Here is a 26,186-nt window from a genome sequence, read left to right as displayed (position 1 = left end):
TCTCTCTCTCTCTCTCTCTCTCTCTCTCTCTCTCTCTATATATATATATATATATATATACACACACACACACACACACACACAATTGGTTTCTGTTCAAGGCAACTTTTCTCTTATAATAAATTTTGTTATGTGAATATGAGTGTAGTTGCAAGGAAGGAAAGTTACAAAATTATGAGATTGTCGGAAACGAAGAAACTGATATTTTGATTTTTGGAAATATGTTTGTTTCTTTTTTAATAGGTTTTGAGGGTGGTGGTTGTGCTAGCAATAAGAAATTGCTAAGAAAGTATTTCTTATTGAAGACAATACCAATAGGGCATTGGTCTATGGATGGTAATTGCAATGAGAATTAATAGGAGAATGTGAATAAGTATGCCACCTAGGAATAATCACTATTTTCAATTTGATGAATCCATTATATAAATCTAATTGTAGCCCCACACTACATCAATTTCCTAAGAGGACATGACATCCACCATACTTTTCATATTTACAAAACCACTCTTTCTGAGTAGTCATACAAAAAGAAACACCCAAGTTAATGAACCAGACATCATGATTTGTATACATTGTATTTATATATTCTAAGTATACATCTTTTCCTTATTCCAAGGAGGTCTTCATCTATACTGAAGGATCATCATTTGACACCTTACTTGTGTCACTATCTTAGGTCAACGAACTTTCTTCAATTCCCAACTTTCATATTTGTGTGATTTCATTATAAACTTTGAAGGGATTTTATTCTCTCTCTAGACTTTGATATATCTCTATACTTGCTTTTATTTGTATCCTAGATGTGACCTCTTAGAAAGAATGCATATTTGGTTATACCCTCCATGTATAACCTCATTTCTTATGATAACAAGGATGTCAACCCTAGCTTGGTATCCATAAAGCCACTTAACATCTTTGTATCTCACCCACAACTAAGTCTCTATATAGGTTAGGTATCTGTAAACCCACTATTTGATGGTACTCAAGTTTTTTTCGTCATATTCAAGCTCTCTCAAGTGCAATTGATTTTTATCTTTAAAACATAGGCATATGGTTTATCCATCTCACTAACATGAATACTAAAGTGTAAAGTTAATTTGTAAATCTATGCTTGTTATTTCATTGTGCGTAAATTGTGTTTAAGATTGTAATTAAAATGCAAAAAACTTAGTGATGAAGGAATCAATCATACACACAGTGATAACATGGAGTTCTACCTTGGAGACCCAATCTTGGGGAAAAAACAAATAATGGTCTTTGGTTCTTAAAGTAATGAAAATAAATTACCTATAGGATAATGAAATAGTTATGCTAATCAACAAAAGCTTATAGGATATTTTCATTGTTTCTATATAATCCAGGTTTACAAACTACAATATACCATTGCATTGCTATGGATGAGGCCTTCTTTGGTTGTAATAATCTTTTCATTCTTATACAACAACTACTCTTGGATCTGATTTTTTCCTCTTCTTCTACAAAAAATATAGTCAATTGGGTCTTCTCTAGTAGTTTTTATAGAGCAACTTCTAAAGAAAAGTCTTCAATAATTTCATCCATATTCATTCTCTTTAATAAAACCTTTTGTATGAAGACCAAGGAATACAAGGCAAGAAAATAATTCCCTTGGATATCTAGCATGCTTCACTATAAGAGAAACTAGTGCCCTCAGCCATGGATGATAATTAATAATCCATTTAGTCTTCAGGGCAATTCTCTTTCTCTGCTTAGCTTTTGCTTATTTAGAAATTCCCTTAAGCCGCTACTTCTCTCCTGTAAATCTTTTCTCCATTTTGCAAACTTCAAGTTTTAAACACCATCCATTTTCTTTTTTTGGCTCTAATGGTCATTCACCTTCCTCTCCCAATTTGTTTCTACCTTAGTGGGGTGCAAATTATTTTGCTTCTAAGAATGCCAAGATATTCCTATCTATTTTCTAGTTAATAGAACTAATCCTATTTCCACCTTTAGAGGGATGAAATGGATGCATATGATATTGAAATTTGGTGGGAATATAGAGATGGTTGTAAGGCACATGCTGTAAAAATATCATTGCTAACAAATATTGTATCATCAATTTATAACAAATTGACCTTCACACCCATTCCACAATTTTGGGGGGTAAATAGACAAATTTGAGGCTAATTTTTTATGGACATGTGTGGTTATGGGATAACTAAATTTATTACAAATTTCATCTTCATTTGACTTTAGATGGCCCTATCATGTAAAAAATATGAAACCGATTTTTAAACTTCTATAGTGCTACAACAACTAGGGTAGTTCTATAATGACTACATTTTAGGGAGTTTATGCATATTACTATAGAGTCTTCAACAACCTATATCATCTTGCATTCGAGCTAACTATAACAAGAATCCTATATTTTGTAGCATGGCTTCATTCTATAACGTCTTCCGTACATGCATGTTTGATGATTTTTGTGACTTTAAACTCAACCCAAGTTTAATTATGAAACTAGATAGCACCAAATCTATTTTGGATTAATGTTGTCTATCCATAAACCCGCTCTCAAACTACGTTTGATCTCTCTCAACATTGTTCAAGACCTCTTAGAAGTATTTGAGTTGGGTATACATAAACCCACTCTCATTTGTATTTTATCCAACATTGACCTTATATTTGGGATGGGTATCTATATAAAACCATTCTCGCATTTGCATTTCATCATTTTGCATGGCTTCTTACTCACTTAACGAGGGATGTTGAAATGATGATGGAATCTTAACATTTGGCCATTGTCGACCTAACTTTGTTATTAAGTATTAATATGTTTCTATATTTTGGATTAAAACCAACCTATTCAATGCACATTTATTATATACCTAGGTGGCTAACAATGGCCTAATAATGATGTGGGTCCATAAGCTCTCTTAGAAAGGGTGCCCTATCTCTTTAGTTTTGTTCAGTACACACTAGAGTCATTTGTAAGATAATCATTCTAATATACAAGTGATTCATTCTTTAGCTTATTCGAACAATAAAATTCTTTCTCTCTTACCCTTGGGTTGCATTTTGTTCTCTCTAATGCACTTATGGATTCTCTCTTAGTGGAGTGATGGATAAATTCTAAGGCACGCTTGTTAGGATTGTATGACATGCTACATTAGTGCAATTTTTCATTGTTTATTGTAGGAGTTGGGATTGAAAGTGTGTTTCATTCTATATTTTAACTCTCTTAAGAATATCAACAAAAAGATGAAATGTATTAGAAGAGAGATGCCCGCTAAATAAAAAAGTGTTGAAAATCTCCCTATAAGATTGTTATAGAAATGACAACTGGAAAGGAAACATGAAGAAAAAAAAAGAAGGTAATAAAACCTAGAGAACCTCAACCTGGAAAGTGACATTAAAGTACAAGAATATCCAACAATAAAAATATGATGGAGAGAAAAACAAATATTAGCTTAATTAAAGACAAAGATAATGTAGACTAAGATTTGAATCAAGGACATGGAAGGAAACAAAGGAGTGAAAATGCAAAACATTAGAAAACATTAGTTGGAATGCAATTTTCTGAGATTGACAAAGAGAGGATATGACCAAAAAGAAAATAAAAGAAAAAGAAAAAGATATAACTCAAGGATAAGGCATTGCAAAATAACCGAACTAGAATAAATGACCCTCCTCAAAGTCACACCCAATTAAGTAGAGAAACACTGTATTGATACCTTCATACAAGATATAGTCTCTCTTATCCTTCTCTTCTTTTTGACATTCTAATTTTCTTCTACATGGAAATGTTAAATGGATGTAAATAATATTTGACCCACATTGTTCTAGTTATATTATATTATTTTTTCTCTCTATTTCTCTATTTATAATATGGTGTATTCTCATTTCCAAGACTTTTACATTTATGTCTTTGAAAATGGTACCATTTCCAAATTTGAAACATTTCCATGTTTCTATTGAGAAATGGCAACAAAAAATTCAAGTTTAAATTTGTCCTTGAATTTAAACTGTGAATTAAAATCAAATTCTATTCTCATAACAACTTGTAAATAGTTAATTAAGTTTAATTAACATAATTAGCTTAGGAATTTCCAGTTGAAAGTCTTTCTATAGTCACGTATACGTTCTCCTTAAGTTTTAGGGGTTCAGTATGAGTTTAAATTGAGTTGTAATTAGATAACTCAGTTTACTGAGTTATGTTCAGTTAAATTAGTTACAAACTGTTTGTGGAACTAATAGAGAGTTAACACTCAATTGATGTACAAGTGCATCCACAAGTGTCACTCTGGTTAACTGAAGATTCCCTCATGAGAAACGTATGCATGTCTCTTTAGAGAAAGAAGCAGTTGAGACTAGAGTGCAGGGACAATGTACCATCAGTTGCATTATTTACTGGAGTGTAAATATCATGCATGCATTAGAGATTGATCCTATGTTTGGATTGCGTAGTTTTGGAACCATGAATTACCTTTAAATACGGGCTATTCATCCTAGGAATTACGCAAAAGATTAGGGGCTTGGAGAGTTGCAAAATTCGCTAAGTGTTGGCCAAGAGATAACTTGTGAGTTGAGAGAGTTGAGCATACTAGTGCGGAATTATTCTAGTGAGAACAAGTTTTGTATCTTCACTCATATTTTTGATATATGCAATACAGATAGCATGATTTTGAGCAATGGCTTTCCCCAGATACATTGACGCAGGAAAAACCTGTGATACCCATAGTATGCATATAAAATGCATAATCTCATCTGTCCCAAGAATTTCATTGACTTGCCTGGTCAAACCTTCATTACTTAAGGTTTAAGGCCTCTTAATTGAATCTCATGCGGAACGATTCCACAACTAACCCCAGTCTAATCCTTAGTTAATCCTGTTTCGTGGAACCTTATAACTCAGCCCTTCAACCTTTATAACAACTCTAGTTAATTCTATAACCGCACATATTAACCAAACCCCACTCTACGTGCCAGCTCATCCCTTTATCGCAATCACGAAGTTTCAAAGGACTCAATAGAATATGCATTCAGAACACCCGATTTGCGATATGCGATGGCCCTTTTCCACCGTTGATTTCGTCCATCAAATCAATGGCTGTCACAATATCGCATCACACCATCATGTGACTTCATCGCCTCTCGCATGCGATATGCGATAACACAACCGGACTTCAAATACAATAAAACCGCGCTTATAACCTTCTCGGGTCTGGCTTCAATCTCCATCGTCAATCTTACCTTTAATCCGACGGTTGATGTCTTTCCCGATCAACAAAGTTGCTTGGTGATCCTGTGCCATAGATCAAAACCCATTTGATCCGACAGCCCACAATGATATCACACAGATCACTTGCACGACATTTAACCGCCTTACGGAGCCGATAAGGATTATAGAACCTTAATCTATAAATGTTTAGGTCTGCCCTTGCAGTTAAAGTTCGATCTCTTTACAACCCGATATCCGTTGGATGACGGAGGCCATCAAATCCTACGGTCTATGACCCTTCAACTAGCACGCGGATTATCAAGCTCTCAACCCCCGTAGTTGACTATGACGTAAGAATTTGAATTTGTGATCGACGGCTAAGATCGATTGCGGGCCTTCAACTGCGATCAAGGCACCCGTACACTCCTATCCTCGCTGCAGTTATTAATCACTGTCAATTTGACGGTCCATATCGATTCCTGCCTTTCACTTTCCACAAGTACTTGGATTTAATCTCTGACGTTCATTTCTTTTACTTATGTGGCACGACTTAATCCTGGTCGTCCATCACCTTCAGCCTCATTCGTTGATCTTTAGATCTAATGACTCATGTGCATCGTTAGCTCATCTCTTCCTTCTTCCTTCTCTTTACTTTGTTTGATGTCGTTTCTTCAATTTTCCTCTGTGGTTTCGGTTATTCTGCCACATAACTTCCTCCTTAACTCCGCTTATGCCTTTATGCTCCTCCACCTTCACTGTAACACTAAAGGATTCCTCATGTACTGTCGGTGTGTACAACGTTGTAACATCTCTCTGTTATTCTTCTCTGTATTCTGCCTCTGATTCTACACATGCAACTTTTGTTACATAGAACTTACTCTAGTTCACCCACAGATTATAACTAAATTACTCCGCACACATATAAACTCAGAATCAAGTTGTTTGTATTAATAAACAGGTATTTACACAGTTTCTTCTCTCAGGCCTGATTTCCAATACCAGTGGCCTCTGTTTCACAATCTGCCCATAGAGTTACAATCAAACCTCTAACTACTAACTTGACTTGACTAACTAGCTAACCCCTGACTATGCCTTTTAGGCTTACATTTATAAAAAAGGATTCTACAACCAATTCTTTGTTTAGATCCATAATCTTCTCAACAAAATCCTTAAGTCTCTTCCTTATCTCTAAGGATCCTCTCTAATCCACAAAATCAGGAACTAACTCCTAATCTAAGTTTTATAATTAATTCTCAAACCTCTCAATCTCTCAACTATCCTGATTCTCTCATGTTCTCCTACATTCGAGAATATTTACTAATATGTCTCACTATACTTAATTAAATCCCTATTCTAGCTTCTCTCATTAAAATCACTCAAAACCTTAATAATTACATTAATTCAAAACATAAGAAACCAACTTCCTTGAAAACACAAGACCCCCTATGTCTATAGAAATTTTGAATAATATGACACATATTCACAGAGATTATCCTGATTATACACTTATAAGTGGAACATGCATAATACATAACCTCCTCTACGTTGATCATCAATTTACAGAAGCAGAAACATTCACAGGCGCACATAGAAGCATCAATCACACATATCAACACAGTATTTTCCCGGGGAAAGCATCTCGCTAAAAACCCCAACTATCTATATATTATATTGATTGAATCATGTAACAATACATAGTACAATACTCCTCACAAGTACTCAGTACTATCTCCACATGCTACACACAATACAACTCAGATCTGATCTCCAAATCTCCCCCGCTACTTGCCTGCCTCCGCAGCGCAATACCTGCTCAAGAATTGATGAGAATGGTTTACCAAACTAATCACTCACACTGTGTTGGACGTGAGCACAGGCTACAATTCTTGGTATTGGCCAATTCATTGGCATACTCAATCCCTCTGATTGTGCAAATCATCATGCACAGCTATAGTCACAACTGATAGCAATCTGATCCTCTAACACCTGTCCCTGCTGAACTGAACATGCACTGACATGCAACTGAGTTAACTGATTATTCTATAGTTGCATTATGAGTTAATAACTTGTGAATTAATTAATAACTAATTCACCCAACTCATCTCTAGTCTATTTTCCAGTTAGACTAAATACAACCAGTTTAACAAAGCTAAACTGAACACAACTCCATCAACTGCACCTCCAGTCCACTAAACTCAACTCACTTGAGTTCTAACTGAAGTCCTGCATGCAAATATTAGTCATCCCATAGGTAACCACGTATTTCCTTCTGGGATCTGCATGTACCACATCCGTAGCTCAAACTGAAGTGCTCCAAGAGAATAAGATCAAGTTTATAGTCCAAATATTATTATGAGACAATAATATTTGACTTTTCTATTTTTGACAGCCAGTCTAAAAATAGACTTTGATCACTCATACTGTGGTCACTCATACTGTTATCACCCATACTGTGATCATCCCTGTTGGGATCAAAAAATATAACTTGTGCCATAATTTGCCTGTGGGCCCACTTAGTGAAGACGACTCCTTTCCACTAAGCTCCATCATCTTGTTGCATTCTCAACAAGCATTTCTTGTTGCACACTTTTCAACACTCCCTCTCAACAAGAAAGGCTTCCTCTCAAACCCGATCTTGTAACTCTGGAATGTTCTCCATGCAACACATCTGGCCAGTCCACTTGCTCTGTCATCAAAGTCTCTGACTGCTATTGCCTCTGTCGACTGAAAACTCTGCATCTCTGTGCTCTTCAGTATCTGACTGCTCTAGCCTCTGTCACTTTGATCTCTGACTGCATCCGTGCTGCTGCTGGTTCTATCTCCCAGCATTGCATCCGCACTGCACCTCCCAACTGACCTCCCTATTGGGCTAGAAACACCCTCTGATGCTGAAGCTCTACCTGCTGCTAACAAGTGCTCCCTCTCTGACATCTGCGCTACTGCAACATCTCCATGCATCTCGCACCATTGCACACCTCTCTGTGCCACCTAGCACTTTGCAAAACACTTGTGCCTCTCGCATTGCTGCAGCCTGCTAGCTATGCGTTGTCCTGGGATTCCCTGCACTGTCGCTCTCTCTGCCGCTCCATCCGCATCTGTCTCTACCCAATTAGTCAGTTCCTGCTACTACACATTGGGGCTCTCATAGCAAGGTCTCATCCAAGAGGTTGGGTACCTCAAAGATCTTACCCCTCCTCCTTGGGACAATCAATCCACATCACCCCACCTCCTACCTGGAGGTATGGCTGCATGCGATCCCTCAGCCCACCTGGCTCGAAGTTTCCCCCTACTGGAGGTCTCTGGATGAGTAGATGCCTCTACTCGATCTCCTCTCAGCTTCCCCTGTTGTGGCTCCTCCACAACCTCCTGAAGCTGCTGCACCAATCGTGGCTCCTCCACAATCGTCCGAGACTTCTTCTGGCTCTGCATGTTGAGAGGTAATATACGCTCCCTCTCAACCACCAAGTCTCCATCAGTTGCCTCGCTGCTCAAGGCTTTGCATGCATCTTGAACCTCAAGAGCATACAGGTTCTTGACCCGTGAACCAATCTGCTTCACCTGTCTAGTGATGATGTGTCTAAGGAAAACTGTTCCCTTACTGAAGACTACATCATAGCCTCTGTCTTCCAGCATTGCGATCGACACCAAGTTTCTCTTCAGTCCTGGTACATACTTGACATCGGTCAAGGTAAGGCGAGCTCCATGCTCCCTCTGAAAAATAACCGTGCCTACACCTGAGACACTATACTTCTCATCATTACCCATCCCTATGAGTATCTGGAGATCTTTCTCCTCCAAAGTACTGAACAAAATTTTGTCACTGGTCATGTGGAAAGAAGCTCCACTATCAAGAAACCAACCACTTCCCACCATGGATGAAACCATGCATGCGAAGAGTGTGAAGTCCAACTCAATCTGTGAAGCAAGTGCCTCACCTTCAGATCCTTCCCCGGATCCCTTCTTGGACTTCTTCTTTGGGCAATTAGTAGCATAATGACCCAACTCATGACAACGAAAGCATCTCACGTTCGCCTTGTCAACCTTCTTCCCATCATTGGAAGAACTGGATTCGGAAAGAGAAACCTTCCCCTTCCCCTTCTTCGCCTTACTCGCTAAGGCACAGTTCTCCTCATCATGCATAGATGAAGAACTGTCTCTGGTGCGCCGTCTAATCTCCTCTTGCACAAGATCCGACCAAAGTCTCTCCCATCCTGGCAATTTCTCCCTTCCATTCACCGAGTCCTGGTAGCTATGCCAACTCTTAGGAAGGTCAAGGAGTGCTAGACTCACCATCCTCATCCGACAGTCACCCCCACACTTCCCAGTTCATCCCGGCATTGGGTGAACTTTGTGAGATACTGGGGCATACTGTCTCCATTCTCACACTGAATGTTTCTAAGTTTTATCTCTTGCTTTGGAATTAAATTCGAATTCCACCAGCTCAAAACTCAACCGCTTCCGATCTAGAATTCGTGAGAACAAAGTATTTCTTGTACAGAGATTGACTGTCTGGGCATTCACCGGATATCTCACCTTCCAAAAGAAGGATGAATCCAGAGGTTACCTGGCCCGATTACAGACTCTGCCTGAAGAAATAAAATGTAAATAATTTCTGAATAATAGATCCGATGATCAATCCTCGCTTGATACCCTGTAAAAATCTCTTCTACAAATCAAGCAACTCCGATACCATGTAGAAATTTTGAATAATTTAACACATATTCACAGAGATTATCCTGATTATACACTTATAAGTGGAACATGCATAATACATAACCTCCTCTACGTTGATCATCAATTTACAGAAGCAGAAACATTCACAGGCGCACATAGAAGCATCAATCACACATATCAACACAGTATTTTCCCGGGGAAAGCATCTCGCTAAAAACTCCAACTATCTGTATATTATATTGATTGAATCATGTAACAATACATAGTACAATACTCCTCACAAGTACTCAGTACTATCTCCACATGCTACACACAATACAGCTCAGATCTGATCTCCAAATCTCCCCCGCTGCTTGCCTGCCTCCACAGCTCAATACCTGCTCAAGAATTGATGAGAATGGTTTACCAAACTCGTATTTGACCTGTAAATAATCACTCACACTGTGTTGGACGTGAGCACAGGCTACAATTCTTGGTATTGGCCAATTCATTGGCATACTCAATCCCTCTGATTGTGCAAATCATCATGCACAGCTATAGTCACAACTGATAGCAATCTAATCCTCTAACACCTGTCCCTGCTGAACTGAACATGCACTGACATGCAACTGAGTTAACTGATGTATTCTATAGTTGCATTATGAGTTAATAACTTGTGAATTAATTAATAACTAATTCACCCAACTCATCTCTAGTCTATTTTCCAGTTAGACTAAATACAACCAGTTTAACAAAGCTAAACTGAACACAACTCCATCAACTGCACCTCCAGTCCACTAAACTCAACTCACTTGAGTTCTAACTGAAGTCCTGCGTGCAAATATTAGTCATCCCATAGGTAACCACGTATTTCCTTCTGGGATCTGCATGTACCACATCCGTAGCTCAAACTGAAGTGCTCCAAGAGAATAAGATCAAGTTTATAGTCCAAATATTATTATGAGACAATAATATTTGACTTTTCTATTTTTGACAGCCAGTCTAAAAATAGACTTTGATCACTCATACTGTGGTCACTCATACTGTGATCACCCATACTGTGATCATCCCTGCTGGGATCAAAAAATAGAACTTGTGCCATAATTTGCCTGTGGGCCCACTTAGTGAAGACGACTCCTTTCCACTAAGCTCCATCATCTTGTTGCATTCTCAACAAGCATTTCTTGTTGCACACTTTTCAACAATGTCTACTAATATATAATGATATTATTGAGCTGAATGCTCCTGCATCAGACTCTCAAGGTTGAAAATAATCATGGTCTCCTAATCATGTGCTTCTGATCTGTGTCCTCCTGGATACCATACTTTGTTATGTATTTTGTCCTTGGTTGTTGTTGTTGTTCGTTGTTGTTCTCCAGGTCTCCACACTTTATGCTGCATTGCCCCACTAGCTATGCTCTCATAGTCTGCTGCTATATTTTTCTTGTTGCTGCTTTGCTTTCTTCCTATTGTCTTCTCCCTTTGAAACTCTTTTCTCATCAAATCCATTATCAATTCAATTTCTATGTCCAACTCACTTCTTTGCTGGACTCTTTTCTCTTCCTCTCTTACATATCCTTTGCAATCTTCATCAGGTTCTTTCTTCCCTATTGGTGCTTTCAGCCATTTCTCCAGTAGCTCCAATTCTTCCTCCCATTCACTGATCCTTTGATGAGAGTTTAGTCCTTCTTCTTTATTGACTGTTTCAACAGTTTCCCTGGTTATCTCCACTGTGCCTATCATCATGATGGAATGATGATCCTTTACTATGTTTTCAGCTAACATAGTCTCTTCTTTAAATTTTCCTTTAATCTTCTGCTGGTTACCTTCACTTTGTAGTTGTTGGTTCCTTACTACCACCCTTACATCCTTACCCTCTTGTTGCTTCTGAACTTCCATTTCATCTCTAAATAACTTATGTTCAATTTCTTCGATCACAACATCACACTCATTCATTCTATGCATTGTTCCTGCAAACAAACTATTGGTTTGTGAACCAATACTCTTCTACCTCCATGTCTTTTAAAGACCCTCTGCTACTGTTAAACACTGTTGTAACCACTTCTTTTCTATTTCCATTTCCTCCTAGAAAATTATCTAGCAATTCAATTTCCTCCTTACATTTAGAAAGTGTCTTATCACAATGCTCTTCATTTCCAGCTTCATCCTTTACATGGTCACTATTGCCCAATGATTCAATCGGACTGCCTTCCATAGACAATTTTGTCTCATTCATCTCCACAGAAATAAGTTCCTATTCAACACTTATAATCCCTATATTCACACAACAATTGTGAGTTTGAAAAATGTACGACTCAACAACCTCGACTAACATTTCACATATCAGCTTTTCAGGCTGATTTTCATCTCCTTTTTCCACAAGGAATTGTCCTTGTTTTGTAATAGTTCCAAATATCAGTTCATCAATAATTTCTTTCTGTTGCAACAAATCAATATTTTCCTCATTTAAGAGGCATTCTTCATCATACTTTGCTCTAGAATACTTATCCTCGGAAAGGTCCTCTTCATCCTCTCTCAGTACATCCGTACGCTGATCCAAGTTCTCCTCTGAACTCTGGTAATTTTTATCAAGTTTTGTGACAACTTCATAAGGTTGCCAATCCTCTGCAAAACCTGCACTCACAAAACAATCATTATAATTAAAAACATAAGACCTCAGTGTCTCTTCTTCCTTTGGCAACACTTCAGTATGCTGCTCTGAACTATCCCAATAGTTCACTGATCTCCATTCTTCATCTTCACCCAGAATTTCACCCTGTTCTGGTTTACAAATGGAAACTTCCATTTCCAACTCAACTTCTCTGAGTTTTCCCATCAGCCACTTTACTTTCTTCTGTTGTAGCCTTCTCTATAGCTTATGCCACTTTACTGGTTTCCTCTTTAATACCCAACCTAGTCTTTGGTTTTCCTCTAGTATCCTCCTTAATGCATCGAGTTGTTCATTCATCTCTGCAATTTCCTTATCAAACTCCGCTTGACTCATCCTCTTGCCATTTTCCTTGGCATCCTCCTTCTTCACTTTTCTTCTACCGTGGTCTTCCTCAGAACCTCTGCTATGAGTATCAGTAGTCATTTTCTCCTCCATCTTTATGAGTTCCTCACTCACTCACTATGAGTTGCATTAAAGCCTCTGCAACAACAAGTCCTCCCTGCTGCCACTTACCTCACCAAGCTTTCCTTTGTACTCTTTTGTCAAGCTCCGATACAACCAAATGTAGGTTTTAACGCCGTATAGAAATTACCTGCATACAAATTCTAAAACACATAAAATAAAAAATGCAAAAGCATAACACATAAAACACATATACACAAATATTTTCCCTTGGATCCGAAAACCAGGACTACCAGCTTGATTTTTCATTATGTTCCTTTCAATGTTACAATACATATTTATACATGCCGAAGCATCCAATACCATGGACCAAAAACCATCACATCCAAAAACATGTGCGAAAATCATGCACAAAACCATAGGTGGGTCCGCCCAACCTAACATAGGGTCCAAAACCAACAGCGCCCCGGACCCCATAAAGTGGGGTTACGGGTACACCTCAAACCCCTTGTGACCTCCCCCCCTCTAACCCCCGCTTAACTATGTGGGTTAGTCATGGAAAGAATATAACACAACCCAACATTCTCCCACTTGTTGTTTTCTTTCCACAGGGGGCCACAAGAGAGCTTAGTCATTTAGCTAGCCCTGCAACGCCCATTGTTTCTCTACACCAAGAGAACTTCTCAGAACTCACAGATTTTGTCAATGCATCTGCAGTATTCTTCAAAGTGTCCACCTTTACCAGCAACACATTTTTGTCTTCTATCATATCCCTCACAAAGTGATACTGAACATCAATGTGTTTTTTCTTTGAATGATATGCAGGGTTCTTTGCCAAGAAAATTGTACTTTGGATATCACAGTCTATCCTTATAGCTTCCTGTACTAACCCCATACTTGAACACAATCTCTGCAGCCAAACTGCTTCCTTGCTTGCATGAGTGGCTGCCATGTATTCTGCCTCTGTAGTTGATAATGCCACTACAAATTGTTTTTTACTCATCCAACTGACTGCACCTCCAAATATGTTAAACACATACCCACTTGTAGATCTTCTTTGATCCAAATCTCTAGCCTAGTCTACATCAACAAAGCCATGAATATCCAACACTCTGTCCAATATTGATCTTCCTTGGTAGCACAAACCATAATCACTAGTGCCACACAAATACCTGAAAACCCGCTTCACTGTTGTCCAATGCTCCTTTCCTGGTTTTGACATAAACTTGCTCAATACTCCCACTGCATGTGCAATGTCTGGTCTAGTACAGACCATTGCATACATCAGGCTACCGACTGCACTTGCATATGAAACATGGGGCATGTCCTCTTCCTCTTCTTATGTCCTGGGACACTGTTCAGCAGATAACCTCACACTTATAGGAATAGGAACCTTCACCGGTTTACTATCCTGCATATTAAACCTCTGCAGTATTGTCTCAACATACTTCCTATGGTTTAACTAGAGCTTCCTCTTTGCCTGATCTCTTTTAATTTCCATGCCCAAAATATAGTTTGCAGCACCAAGATCTTTCATGTCGAATTTGGAGGACAATTGGGTCTTCAAATCCTGGATAATTTCTTTGTCATTTGCAACCAGCAACATATCATCCACATACAAGACCAGATAAATAACACGGTCACCAATTAATTTAAAATACACACAGTGATCTGCTTTGCTTCTGGTGAAGCCAAGTCCCCGTATAAATGTATCAAATTTCTGATACCACATCCTTGGTGACTGTTTTAACCCATACAGAGACTTCTTTAACTTGCATACCAGTTCTTTCTTACCCTTCACCACAAAGCCTTCAGGTTGCTTCATGTAGATTTCCTCTTCGAGATCCCCATGAAGAAATGTTGTCTTCACATCCATCTGTTCTACCTCAAAATCAAAAGCAGCAACAACAGATAAAAGTAATCTAATAGAAGTTACCTTGGCAACAGGAGAAAAAATATCACCAAAATCAATTCCCGACACCTTGGAATAACCTTTTGCTACCAACCGAGCTTTGTATTTCTCCACCTTTCCTTCTGCATTTGTCTTCTTCTTGAACACCCATTTGTTGCCAATGGGTTTCCTTCCAGCCAGCAACTCCACCAAATCCCAAGCCTCATTTTTGTGCAAAGATGCCATTTCATCAACCATGGCCTCTTTCCAGAGTTTTCCATCCTTTGAATCTACTACCTCCTTCACAGTTCTGGGATCATCATCAGTAACAGACAAAGCAAAATTTGAACAGAAAGCAGATGGACTATACCTTTCTGGTTGCCTTCTTTCTCGAACTGATATTCTCACAGCCGGAGTTTGTGGCTTTTCATCTTCTCATTCCTCCTCTGCTGTAGAGTCCGATTCTTCCTCCTTTAGCTCAAACTCTATCTTCTCAGGTTCCTTTGGTCGGACTTCATGTTTAATAACATCTTTCACCTCTCTGAACACCACATCTCGGCTGTACACAACCTTCCTTGTTACTAGGTTCCAAAGCTTATAACCCTTTAAACCATCCTTATACCCAATAAAAATGCACCTTTCAGATTTACTATCCAACTTGGTTCTTTTCTCCTTTGAAACATGTACATATGCATCACATCCAAATACCCTCAAATGTGAAAGAGAGGGTTTCTTACCAGTCCATACCTCTTGTGGAGTCTTATCCTCCAACGCTGATGAAGGTGACCTGTTGACCAGGTAACACGCAGTATCCACTGCCTTTGCCCAGAATTCCTGTCCTAACCCGGCACCACTGAGCATGCTTCTTGCCCTTTCCATCAACGTCTTGTTCATTCTTTCTGCAACTCCATTTTGCTGAGATGTATATGGAGCAGTCTTCTGCCGTGCTATACCACACTTCTTACAGAATTCTTCAAATTCCTTGCTGCAAAACTCTCCACCATTGTCTGTCCTCAGCACCTTTATCTTCTTCTCTGTCTGATTTTCCACGAGAGCCTTAAATTCTTTAAACTTGTCAAAGACTTCATATTTCTTCTTAAGGAAATATATCCATGTATTCCTTAAAAGTCATTTATAAATGATACATAGTACACAGACTTACCTAATGATGGAACCTTCACAGGTCCAAACACATCACCGTGCACAAGCTCTAATATCTGTTTCACCCTCTTACTACCAGAGGGGAAACTCACCCGATTCTGCTCCCTGTATACACAATTTTCACAGAAATCAAAATCCAGAGAACTATTACTCATACCTTCTACCATACCTTTACCATGAAGTATTCGAAGGCCCTTCTCTCCAATATGTCTAAGCCTTTGATGCCACAACATGGTCTTGTGTCCAGAGACCACTAGATTTTCTGCTTCACTTTCAGGAACCACAGAACTGTTGCACCCATCAATAACAGTGCTACCTTGTAGCTTATACAGAGTTCTAATTCGAACTCCTCGCATCAATACCAATGCTCCCCGAACCATTTTACAGGTATCCTTTTCGAACACTGTTTTTACACCTGCATCATCTAGCTTGCTTACAGAAATTAGATTTCTGGCCAATGCAGGAATATGCAGAACACCCGGAAGTGTTCTAACCCTTCCACCTTGCAACTTCAACTTTACTTTTTCGCGACCAATGATTCTAGCCTTTCTATCATCCCCTAAGAAGACATCACCACCATCGTATTTCTCATACTCACAGAACCACTCTCTATGGGGAGTGAAGTGACAGGATGCCCTTGAGTCAATCAGCCATGCCTCATGATCTACATGTGTACTTGAAGAAGCCAAGTACACATCCCCACCTTCATCTGAGGTGGTTTTCGCCTTTGGAGAAGGAGCATCATCAGATCCCTTTCCTTTATCAGGAGCTTTAGATTTACAGTCCATTTTGTAGTGCCCTTCCTTTCCGCATTTCCAGCACACCACCTTTATAGGTTTTCATGGAGATTTAGATCTCCCTCTAGATTTAGATCTCCCACTCAATGACTTATTTTTGTTTCTATTTTGGGACCGTCCTCGTACAGACAAGGCATCACCATTTTGGCTCTCCATATTTTTCCGCCTCATCTCCTCCATCAGCAAGGATGAGACTATTTCATCAAACTGCAAGGCAGTTGCATTGCTACCTATTGCAATAACCATACTAGCCCACGAATCTGGTAGAGAACACAACAAACTGATGCACTTATCTTAATCTGAAATTTTAATATCAACAGATGCTAACTTACTTACCACAGTATTAAATGCATTCAGATGCTCTGTCACTGAGTCTCCATCTTTCATCCTCAGGTTATACTGCTTTTTCCACAGGAATAGTTTATTCACTAGAGACTTAGATTGGTACAAAGTCCCTAACTTGTCCCACAAAGCCTTCATCGTAGCTTCCCTTGATACATTCAGCAATACTGAATTTGAGACACACAATCGTATTGTGCTCTTTGCCTTCCGATCCAACTTCTTCCATTCTTCATCGGACACTCTGGTTGGTTTAGTACTCGGATCTACCGCGATCCACTGATCTTTATCCACCAACAAATCCTCCATCTTGAGTTTCCACAACTCAAAACTCTGACCATTAAATTTCTCGATCTCTATCTTTCCACTGCTCGCCATCTTCTTTCACCACCAGAATCGATCTCGCAGATCTCCCACTAAACAGGGTCTACCACAGGCCCGAGCGAAATCCCTCAGCAACAAACGCATCTCGTTGAAGCCAAACCTGGCTCTGATACCAAATGTAGGTTTTAACCCTGTACAGAAATTACCTGCATACGAAATCTAAAACACATAAAAGAAAAAATGCGAGAGCATAACACATAAAACACATATACACAGAGATTTTCCCTTGGATCCCAAAACCGAGACTACCAGCTTGATTTTTCATTATGTTCCTTTTAATGTTACAATACATATTTATACATGCCGAATCATCCAATACCATGGACCGAAAACCATCGCATCCAAAACCATGGACCGAAAACCATCGCGTCCAAAAACATGTGCGAAAATCATGCACAAAACCATAGGTGGGTCCGCCCAACCTAACATAGGGTCCTAAACCAAAATTTTCCAGGGCACTGCCCCGAACCCCATAAAGTGGGGTTATGGGTACACCTCAAACCCCCTGTGACCTCCCCCCCTCTAACCCCCGGTTAACGATGTGGACTAGTCGTGGAAAGAATATAACACAACCCAACAACATCATCCTTCTTCACTTTTCTTCTGCCGTGGTCTTCCTCAGAACCTCTACTATGACTATCAGTAGTCATTTTCTCCTCCATCTTTATGAGTTCCTCACTCACTTACTATGAGCTGCATTAAAGCCTCTGCAACGACAAGTCCTCCCTGCTACCACTTACCTCACCAAGCTTTCCTCTGTACGTGGTCTTTTGTCAAGCCCTTGGTTCTCTATTTCTGGAACCTCTTTTGAGCACTTCTCCCTGCTTCTTCTAGGCTTCAACTCATCTGCATCTTCTAAGAACACACTTTTCCTCTTGTATTTCAATCACAATGAAATACTTGGTTCTGACCACCTCTTCTTTCACCTAGAAATTATTATCAGCTTCCTTCATTACTTAGCAATTCTACCCACATCCTCTGTGGAATTTCTCTTATGATCTTCTTGTGAGTTGCAATAATACCTCTGCAGTAACAAGTCTCCTTCTTACTACATATGCCTCACTAAGCTTCTCTCCTCTGAGCTCAGTCTTTTAACATCTCTCTGGTTCTTTCCTCTGGAACCAATTGAGCACTCCTTGCTCTAGGTTGTTGCAATCTTCTCACCTTCTTTTGTTGTTACCTATGTATCAATATAAAGATCACACACTGTCCAATCTTCAAATCAAATCAAAATAAAAACATACCATCTCACCTTCAAGACTTTACACAATCTTGTTCTACCATTCACCTGCACTTTGAATGGATTGTCCTATGTTCCTTTGCATCTGCAATTCTTCCAATATTCTGCTATACTTTATCTCTGTGTGCTTACTGTTTGTCAGATTAGAATCTGATCTCCTCTTGCCTGCTTTCATCACCATTCACCTATATACACACCTCCAAAACATAACTCTGTTCTAAATTCTTTTCAAAGAAATTTTCACACAGAATTTCTTTGTGCTTTAATATCAAATGTTTCAATCACAATTCTGCTCTGATACCAAAATGACGCAGGAAAAACCTGCGATACCCACAGTATGCATATAAAATGCATAATCTTGTCTGTCCCAGGAATTTCAATGACCTGCCTAGTCAAACCTTCATTACTTAAGGTTTAAGGCCCCTTAATTGAATCTCATGTGGAACAATTCCACAACTAACCCCAGTCTGATCCTTAGTTAATCCTGTTTCACGGAACCTTATAACTCAGCCCTTCAACCTTTATAACAACTCTAGTTAATTCTATAACCACGCATATTAACCAAACCCCCCTCTACATGCCAGCTCATCCCTTTATCAGAATCACAGAGTTTCAAAGGACTCGATAGAATATGCATTCAGAACTTCCGATTTGCGATATGTGATGGCCCTTTTCCACTGTTGATTTTGTCCATCAGATCAACGGCTATCGCAATATTGCATTACACCATCATGTGACTTCATCGCCTCTCGCATGCGATATGCAATAACACAACCGGACTTCAAATACAATAAAATCGCGCCTATAACCTTCTCGGGTCCGGCTTCAATCTCCACTGTCGATCTTACCTTTAATCCGACGGTTGATGTCTTTCCCAATCAACAGAGTTGCTCGGTGATCCTGCGCCATAGATCAAAACCCATTTGATCCGACGGTCCACAATGATATCGCACAGACCACTTGCACGACATTTAACCGCCTTACGGAGCCGATAAGGATTATAGAACCTTAATCTATAAATGTTCGGGTCCGCCCTTTCAATTAAAGTTCGATCTCTTTACGGCCCGATATCCGTTGGATGATGGAGGCCATCAAATCCTATGGTCTGCGACCCTTCAGCTAGCACATGGATTATCAAGCTCTCAACCCTCGTAGTTGACTATGACGTAAGCATTTGAATTTGCGATCGAAGGCTAAAATCGATTGCGAGCCTTCAACCACGATCAAGGCACCCATACACTCTTATCCCCACTGGGGTTATTAATCATTGTTGATTTGACGGTCCATATCGATTCCCGCCTTTCACCTTCCGCAAGTACTTGGATTTAATTTCCACCGTTCATTTCTTTTACTTATGTGGCACGACTTAATCCTGGTCGTCCATCGCCTTCAGCCTCGTTCATTGATCTTTAGATCTAATGACTCCTGTGCATTGTTACCTCATCTCTTCCTTCATCCTTCTCTTTACTTTGTTTGATGTCGTTTCTTCAATGTTCCTATGTGGTTTCAGCTTTCTTCAGGGTTCTGGTCTTTTGCTGTTCTGCCACATAACTTCCTTCTTAACTCCGTTCATGCCTTTATGCTCCTCCACCTTCACTGTAACACTAAAGGCTTCCTCTTGTACTGTTGGTGTGTACAACGCCATAACACCTCTCTATTATTCTTCTCTGTATTCCGCCTCTGATTCTACACATGAAACTTTTGTTACATAGAACTTACTCTAGTTCACCCACATATTATAACTAATTACTCCACACACACATAAACTCAGAATCGAGTTGTTTGTATTAATAAACAGATATTCACAGTTTCTTCTCTCAGGCTTGATTTCCAATATCAATGGCCTTTGTTTCACAATCTGCCTGTAGGCTTACAATCAAACCTCTAACTACTAACTTGACTTGACTAACTAACTAACCCCTGACTATGCCTTTTAGGCTTACATTTATACAAAAGGATTCTACAACCAATTCCTGGTTTAGATCCATAATCTTCTCAACAAAATCCTAAAGTCTCTTCCTTATCTCTAAGGATCCTCTCTAATCCACAAAATCATGAACTAACTCCTAATCTAAGTTTTACAATTAATTCTCAAATCTCTCAATCTCTAAATTATCCTGATTCTCTCATGTTCTCCTACATTCGAGAATATTTACTAATATGTCTCACTATACTTAATTAAATCCCTATTCTAGCTTCTCTCATTAAAATCACTCAAAACCTTAATAATTACATTAATTCAAAACATAAGAAACCAACTTCCTTGAAAACACAAGACCCCCTATGTCTACTAAGATATAATGATATTATTGAGTTGAATGCTCTTGCATCATACATTTTGTGTTATGTGTCATTGATTTATCTTCTTCTTCTTCATATTGTTTTCATCGATCTATTGGCTTTTGCTAGTTGAAAGTAGACGTAGATTCTTGTCCTGTGCTTTAGTACATTGCATGAGCTTGTGAATCTACAGGAAAATTATACAGTTTCAACTGACTTAGCTTCATAACATAGGATGACCATGAAGCATTCTAGGATCTTAGCTGGTGGAATAACTTTTTTTGGAAATGGAACATCCCTAAGAAGTTGAAGTGTTTCACTTGGTTAGCCTTGCAAAACAAAATTTTAATTTGGGAAAATCTTCAAAAAAGAGGTTTTTCTGGGCCAAATCTATGTTGCCTCTATAGGCTTTAGGCTGAATTGGTTGACCATCTATTTGCAGGTTGTAAGATTACCAAGAAAACATGGCAATCTGTTCTACTGGTTTTGGTTATTAGAGAGAACTTTGAGCAGTCCTTTGAGGATACCCTACAACACTAGATGATGAAGTACAAAAGCTTTTGTTCTCTTCCTATTTTTGTGGCTTGGGGGATCTGGCTACTTAGAAACATGGTCACTTTCAAAAGTTCAAACATTTGTATTCTTCAACAATCCTCTAAAATAGTTTCCCATTTCAGGAAGCATAACCTGGATCAACACAGAAAAAAGCAGTGACATAATTTTTCTAGCATTTCTCATGATCTTTCAGTTGGTTTTTTTGATTACCAAGAAAACATGGCAATCTGTTCTACTGGTTTTGGTTATTAGAGAGAACTTTGAGCAGTCCTTTGAGGATACCCTACAACACTAGATGATGAAGTACAAAAGCTTTTGTTCTCTTCCTATTTTTGTGGCTTGGGGGATCTGGCTACTTAGAAACATGGTCACTTTCAAAAGTTCAAACATTTGTATTCTTCAACAATCCTCTAAAATAGTTTCCCATTTCAGGAAGCATAACCTGGATCAACACAGAAAAAAGCAGTGACATAATTTTTCTAGCATTTCTCGTGATCTTTCAGTTGGTTTTTTTGATGGGGCAGCTCAATGGAATAATTATGGGTGGTGGCAGGCGGGGCGGGGGATGATTATAATGGAAAGAAAGAAGTCTGTGCAGTTCACAATCAGAATGGAACAAATAGAAAAGCTGAACTAATTGCTTGTTGGGCCCTAATGTTCATGGATTTGTTGAAAAATATAAAATGTATACAAATTCTGGGTGACTCCAAACGCTTAATTGACTGGTTGGCAAGTAAAGCCAGCTGGAAGTTTTAAATCTGTCCTCTTGGAAAAACAAGATAGCTGAGATACGGAACAACTTCCAAGTTATCAGTTTTCATCACATATACAGGGAACTAAATTCTACAGCAGACTATCTATCAAAAAATGCACTTTCTATGGACAAACTATATATACTATAACTATATATACTTTGAAGATTTTGTTGGAACCTCTGTCCAAAGTGCTCATTTGGTGCCTATAGGTTGAAGATCTTGCTGGGACCTCAGTTCAAAGTGCTTTTTCTGCTACATTTCCAGTATTTCTGTGGGCAATGCTCAGTTTTTGTTTTATATTGGAGGGAGCTTCCAATGTTGGTTTTAATACCCTGAAATTTCTGCTCTGTAGTATCAGAAAATTCTGTCTATCTTTTTTTGTGACTTTTCATCAAATTTTCTATTAGTTTTCAAACAGTTAATTTTCTATCCCTTTTTAGTATCAGAAAATTCTGTCTATCTTTTTCGTGACTTTTTCATCAAATTTTCTATTAGTTTTCAAACAGTTAATTTTCTATCCCTTTTTTGAAAAGTGTTGTCCCACTAGACAGCCTTCTGTATTGATCGATGTTGCAGACATTCCGTTCATGAATGTACTTTTTTTTTAATTCTAAATGAATAACAAAAAAGTTCCTTTTTATTTTTGAAGAACAATACTTCAATGTTGCAGTCCTTCCGCTCATGAATGTACTTCTTTTTATTCTAAATGAATAAAAAAAGAGTTCCTGTTTTATTTCTGAAAAAAAAATACTTCGAATAGTGAAGTCACAAGTTGCAGCCAGGGATCAATTTCGTTTAGAAACCTCAAAATCATTGCAAAAGTGATTTCAAGTACAGGTCAAAATCATCCGCTTCCAAATTTTAAACCATTTCTATGTTTCAAGTGACTATGCTTCACAACATAGATAAACATGTAGAATAATGAATTCACAAGTTGCAGCTAGGGATCAATTACATTGCAGAAACCTCAAAATCATAGCAAATGTGATTTCAAGTACAGGTCAAAATTATCATCTGCGAATGGGAAACGCTCACCTGTGGGCACATTGGAGACTACGTTTGAGAGAAGAAGTACAACCATAGAGAGAATGACCAATCCAGGCACATTATTGATATGTGCATGAGGCTCCACAGCATTCCACAGCGCACCAGGTATGCCTGTCTTGTTGAACCCATCTACTGTGATAAACATACCCGAGAAAAAGACCAAAAGGGAATACGAAACCTGCTGCCAAAAACACCATTTCAGAAAATTCCCGCTTCCAAAAATACCATTTCAGAAAATACCTAGAAAAAGTAAGCAGTGTTGCAATATATCTCGAAATGATTTGATAATTTGATAAACTGGAATTCAAGCAGCATTCAAGGCCGTTTCCTTCAAAATCAATTCCCGGTGTAGCTAGGAAATGGGATTTCGAGCCTGGAACATTGGCCTCCGAGATAGAAGTCTACATTGCTGGTGTCTGGGTTTGGCTTATTAGTTTGCGAATCTTTGTGACACTGTATTGCGTATGCACAAGTTTTGATCCCTTTTGAGTCTAAATCGATTACTGAGGTTTATATTCTACCAATCGGACTACTAGCTTATTTCATGTCCCTTTAGTTTATTTCAGATTTTTTAAGTATGATTTAGAATAAAAAGTGGGTGGAACGTATAACATCTCATTAGGCCAACAACATAAGTTTTTTTTTTTTTTTTTTTTCTACTATGGTGAATCAACAATTTATTTGAGTGATTTGGAGTGTAAGAAATCTAACTGCTCCCAAATATACCACAATTGGTCTTTCAGTGGATTTGAAACTAGGTGGAAGAGATAACATCCCACTCTGCCAACAAGATAACATCAAGAGTATATCCAACCGAATGTAAGCCATATATACCAGGGATTTATGACTTAGTAAGAGCCTAGACTCCACGAGGGTGGGGAGCCTATTCACAACAGGCCAAAGATGTCCTTTGGTGGAATTTGAAACCAGGTGGAGCAGATAACATCTTATTGTGCCAACAAGATAAATCTAGGCTACCAGAATTTATCACTGCTTGTTGGGAACCTACTCATTGAGCTTTATTTATCACAAGGGGCCAAAGATGCCCCTGAGATTTCTCCTCATAAGATTTGAAACCAGGTGAAGGGGATAACATCCCAATGTACCAATTAACTCAACTATTTGACTTTTCTCATATCTATCAAATTTCTCAACTATTCACTTCAATCAATTTTTTCAATATTTTTAAATCTACGAAAAAATGTCATTTCTCCTCATAAGATTCCAAACCAGGGGAAAGGGATAACATCCCAAGGTACTAATTAACTCAACTATTTGACATTCCACATATCTATCAAATTTCTTAACTATTCACTTCAATCAATATTTTTAAATCTACGATCCGTAAAAATATATGAAGGAGATGTTGTCACGTAACATAACGTTACATTAAAAAAATATTAAAAAAATATTGTCGGCTAATATATATTGTATATGCAGAAAATATGTGTTATCCGCTAATATATATTGTATATGCGGAAGATATGTGTTATCGGCTAATATATCTTGTATATGGTGAAGATATGTGTAACGTTATTTTAAAATAAAAATAAAAAATTAATTATAAAAAAATATGAGGGAGATGTTGTAATGTAACCTTACATTAAAAAAACATATTAAAAAAATGTGTCGGCTAATATATAATGTTACTTCGAAATAATAAAAAATAAATAAAAATTATTTATAATAAAAAAATGTGTTAGCTAGTTTTAACAAACTCATATAATGTCCCTTAATAATAAATAATAAATAATAATAAAAATAAATAATTCAACTTAACTTCGGGACGAAATTCCTTAAAGTGGGGAGTATGTAATGTTCCTTAATAATAAATAATAATAAAAATAAATAATAAAAATAAACAATATAATATAATATTATAATACAAGAAAATAAATAATAAACAATAAAAAAAAAGTAATAGTAAATAAATAATAAATAACAATACTAAAGCTCTAAATAAATATAAATAGAAATAAAACAAGAAAACCGTAAAAATCAGTAAAGCTATCAAAAAGTAAAAACAAAAGAAATAAAACAAGAAAGCAATAAAGTTGCATGTTGACACATGGAGTGTGTGCATGTAGCTCCCTTTCCAATGTTTTCTCTATTTAATAGATGGTGAGGAAGATGAGAGGCATTCCATGATTCCATGATTCCACCATCCATTCTCTTGGGAGAATAGTGTTGTGAGACAAAAGATTCCCTGGCAGTAGTACGTTGATTGAGGGTTCGGGGGTGGCCAGTTGTAGCAAGATTTTGTGCAATTGAGCCTACGGTTGGGTGGAGAGTCGTCCCCAAAACTTTGTTGCAGTTAGCAGAATTCAAATAGCGTTCAACTAGCGTTCGACAAGTAAGTTGTCTGTCCTCAAATCTCTTTTGAAATTTAATGTTAACTAGTTGATAAATTGCGTGTTGATTGTAAATCGCTTGATTAATCTAATTAATTGCGTGTTATTATTTTGGAGCTGTTACATATGGTATCAGAGTGGGTTTCAACTCTGTGTGACCTCTAAGTAAATTTTTTTAGAAAAATACTAAATTATTTTTTCCAATTATTTTGTTTGTGATGATCAAGAAAAATTTAGTCGAACAAAATTTGAGAGAAATAAATACAAATCTAACCTTTCTTATTACAATAATTATATATATATATTAAATAAATTTAGATGCATGGATGTACTAAAAAAAAAACAAGCCAAGCAAGGTACATCACTTGGCGATGACTAGTCTATTAATATAGATTCAAAAATTATAGGGAAGCTCCATTACTTTCTGAACTCTGGTATTTCCTTCATTCTTTTCTTCCTCATTTTCCACTCCATTTTCTAC

General features: G+C 38.0%; 1 protein-coding gene across 7 annotated transcripts in view; it reads right to left on the bottom strand.

Moving 5' to 3' along the window:
- LOC149256983 (silicon efflux transporter LSI2-like) overlaps positions 1-26,186 on the bottom strand; it is a 155,406-nt gene that overhangs the window by 85,120 nt on the left and 44,100 nt on the right. For 6 of the 7 annotated variants that reach the window (XR_016256486.1, XM_089413386.1, XM_089413388.1 and 3 more), the window contains one exon: positions 23,343-23,535. Coding sequence is in view for 6 of the 7 variants with exons in the window: in XM_089413386.1 (XP_089269512.1) it covers positions 23,343-23,535 (193 nt within the window). In the remaining variant the exon portion in view is untranslated. The remainder of the gene's footprint in view (positions 1-23,342; positions 23,536-26,186) is intronic. The other variant, XM_089413383.1, reaches the window with a different exon arrangement.

Source organism: Pinus tabuliformis, chromosome 6 (assembly GCF_031772625.1).
Source record: "Pinus tabuliformis cultivar Carrire ecotype Pingquan chromosome 6, CPIR1, whole genome shotgun sequence".
In the NCBI taxonomy this organism is placed as follows: Eukaryota; Viridiplantae; Streptophyta; class Pinopsida; order Pinales; family Pinaceae; genus Pinus; species Pinus tabuliformis.
The sequence above is the reverse complement of the archived record's forward strand: the minus strand, read 5'-3'. Positions and strand labels throughout refer to the sequence as shown.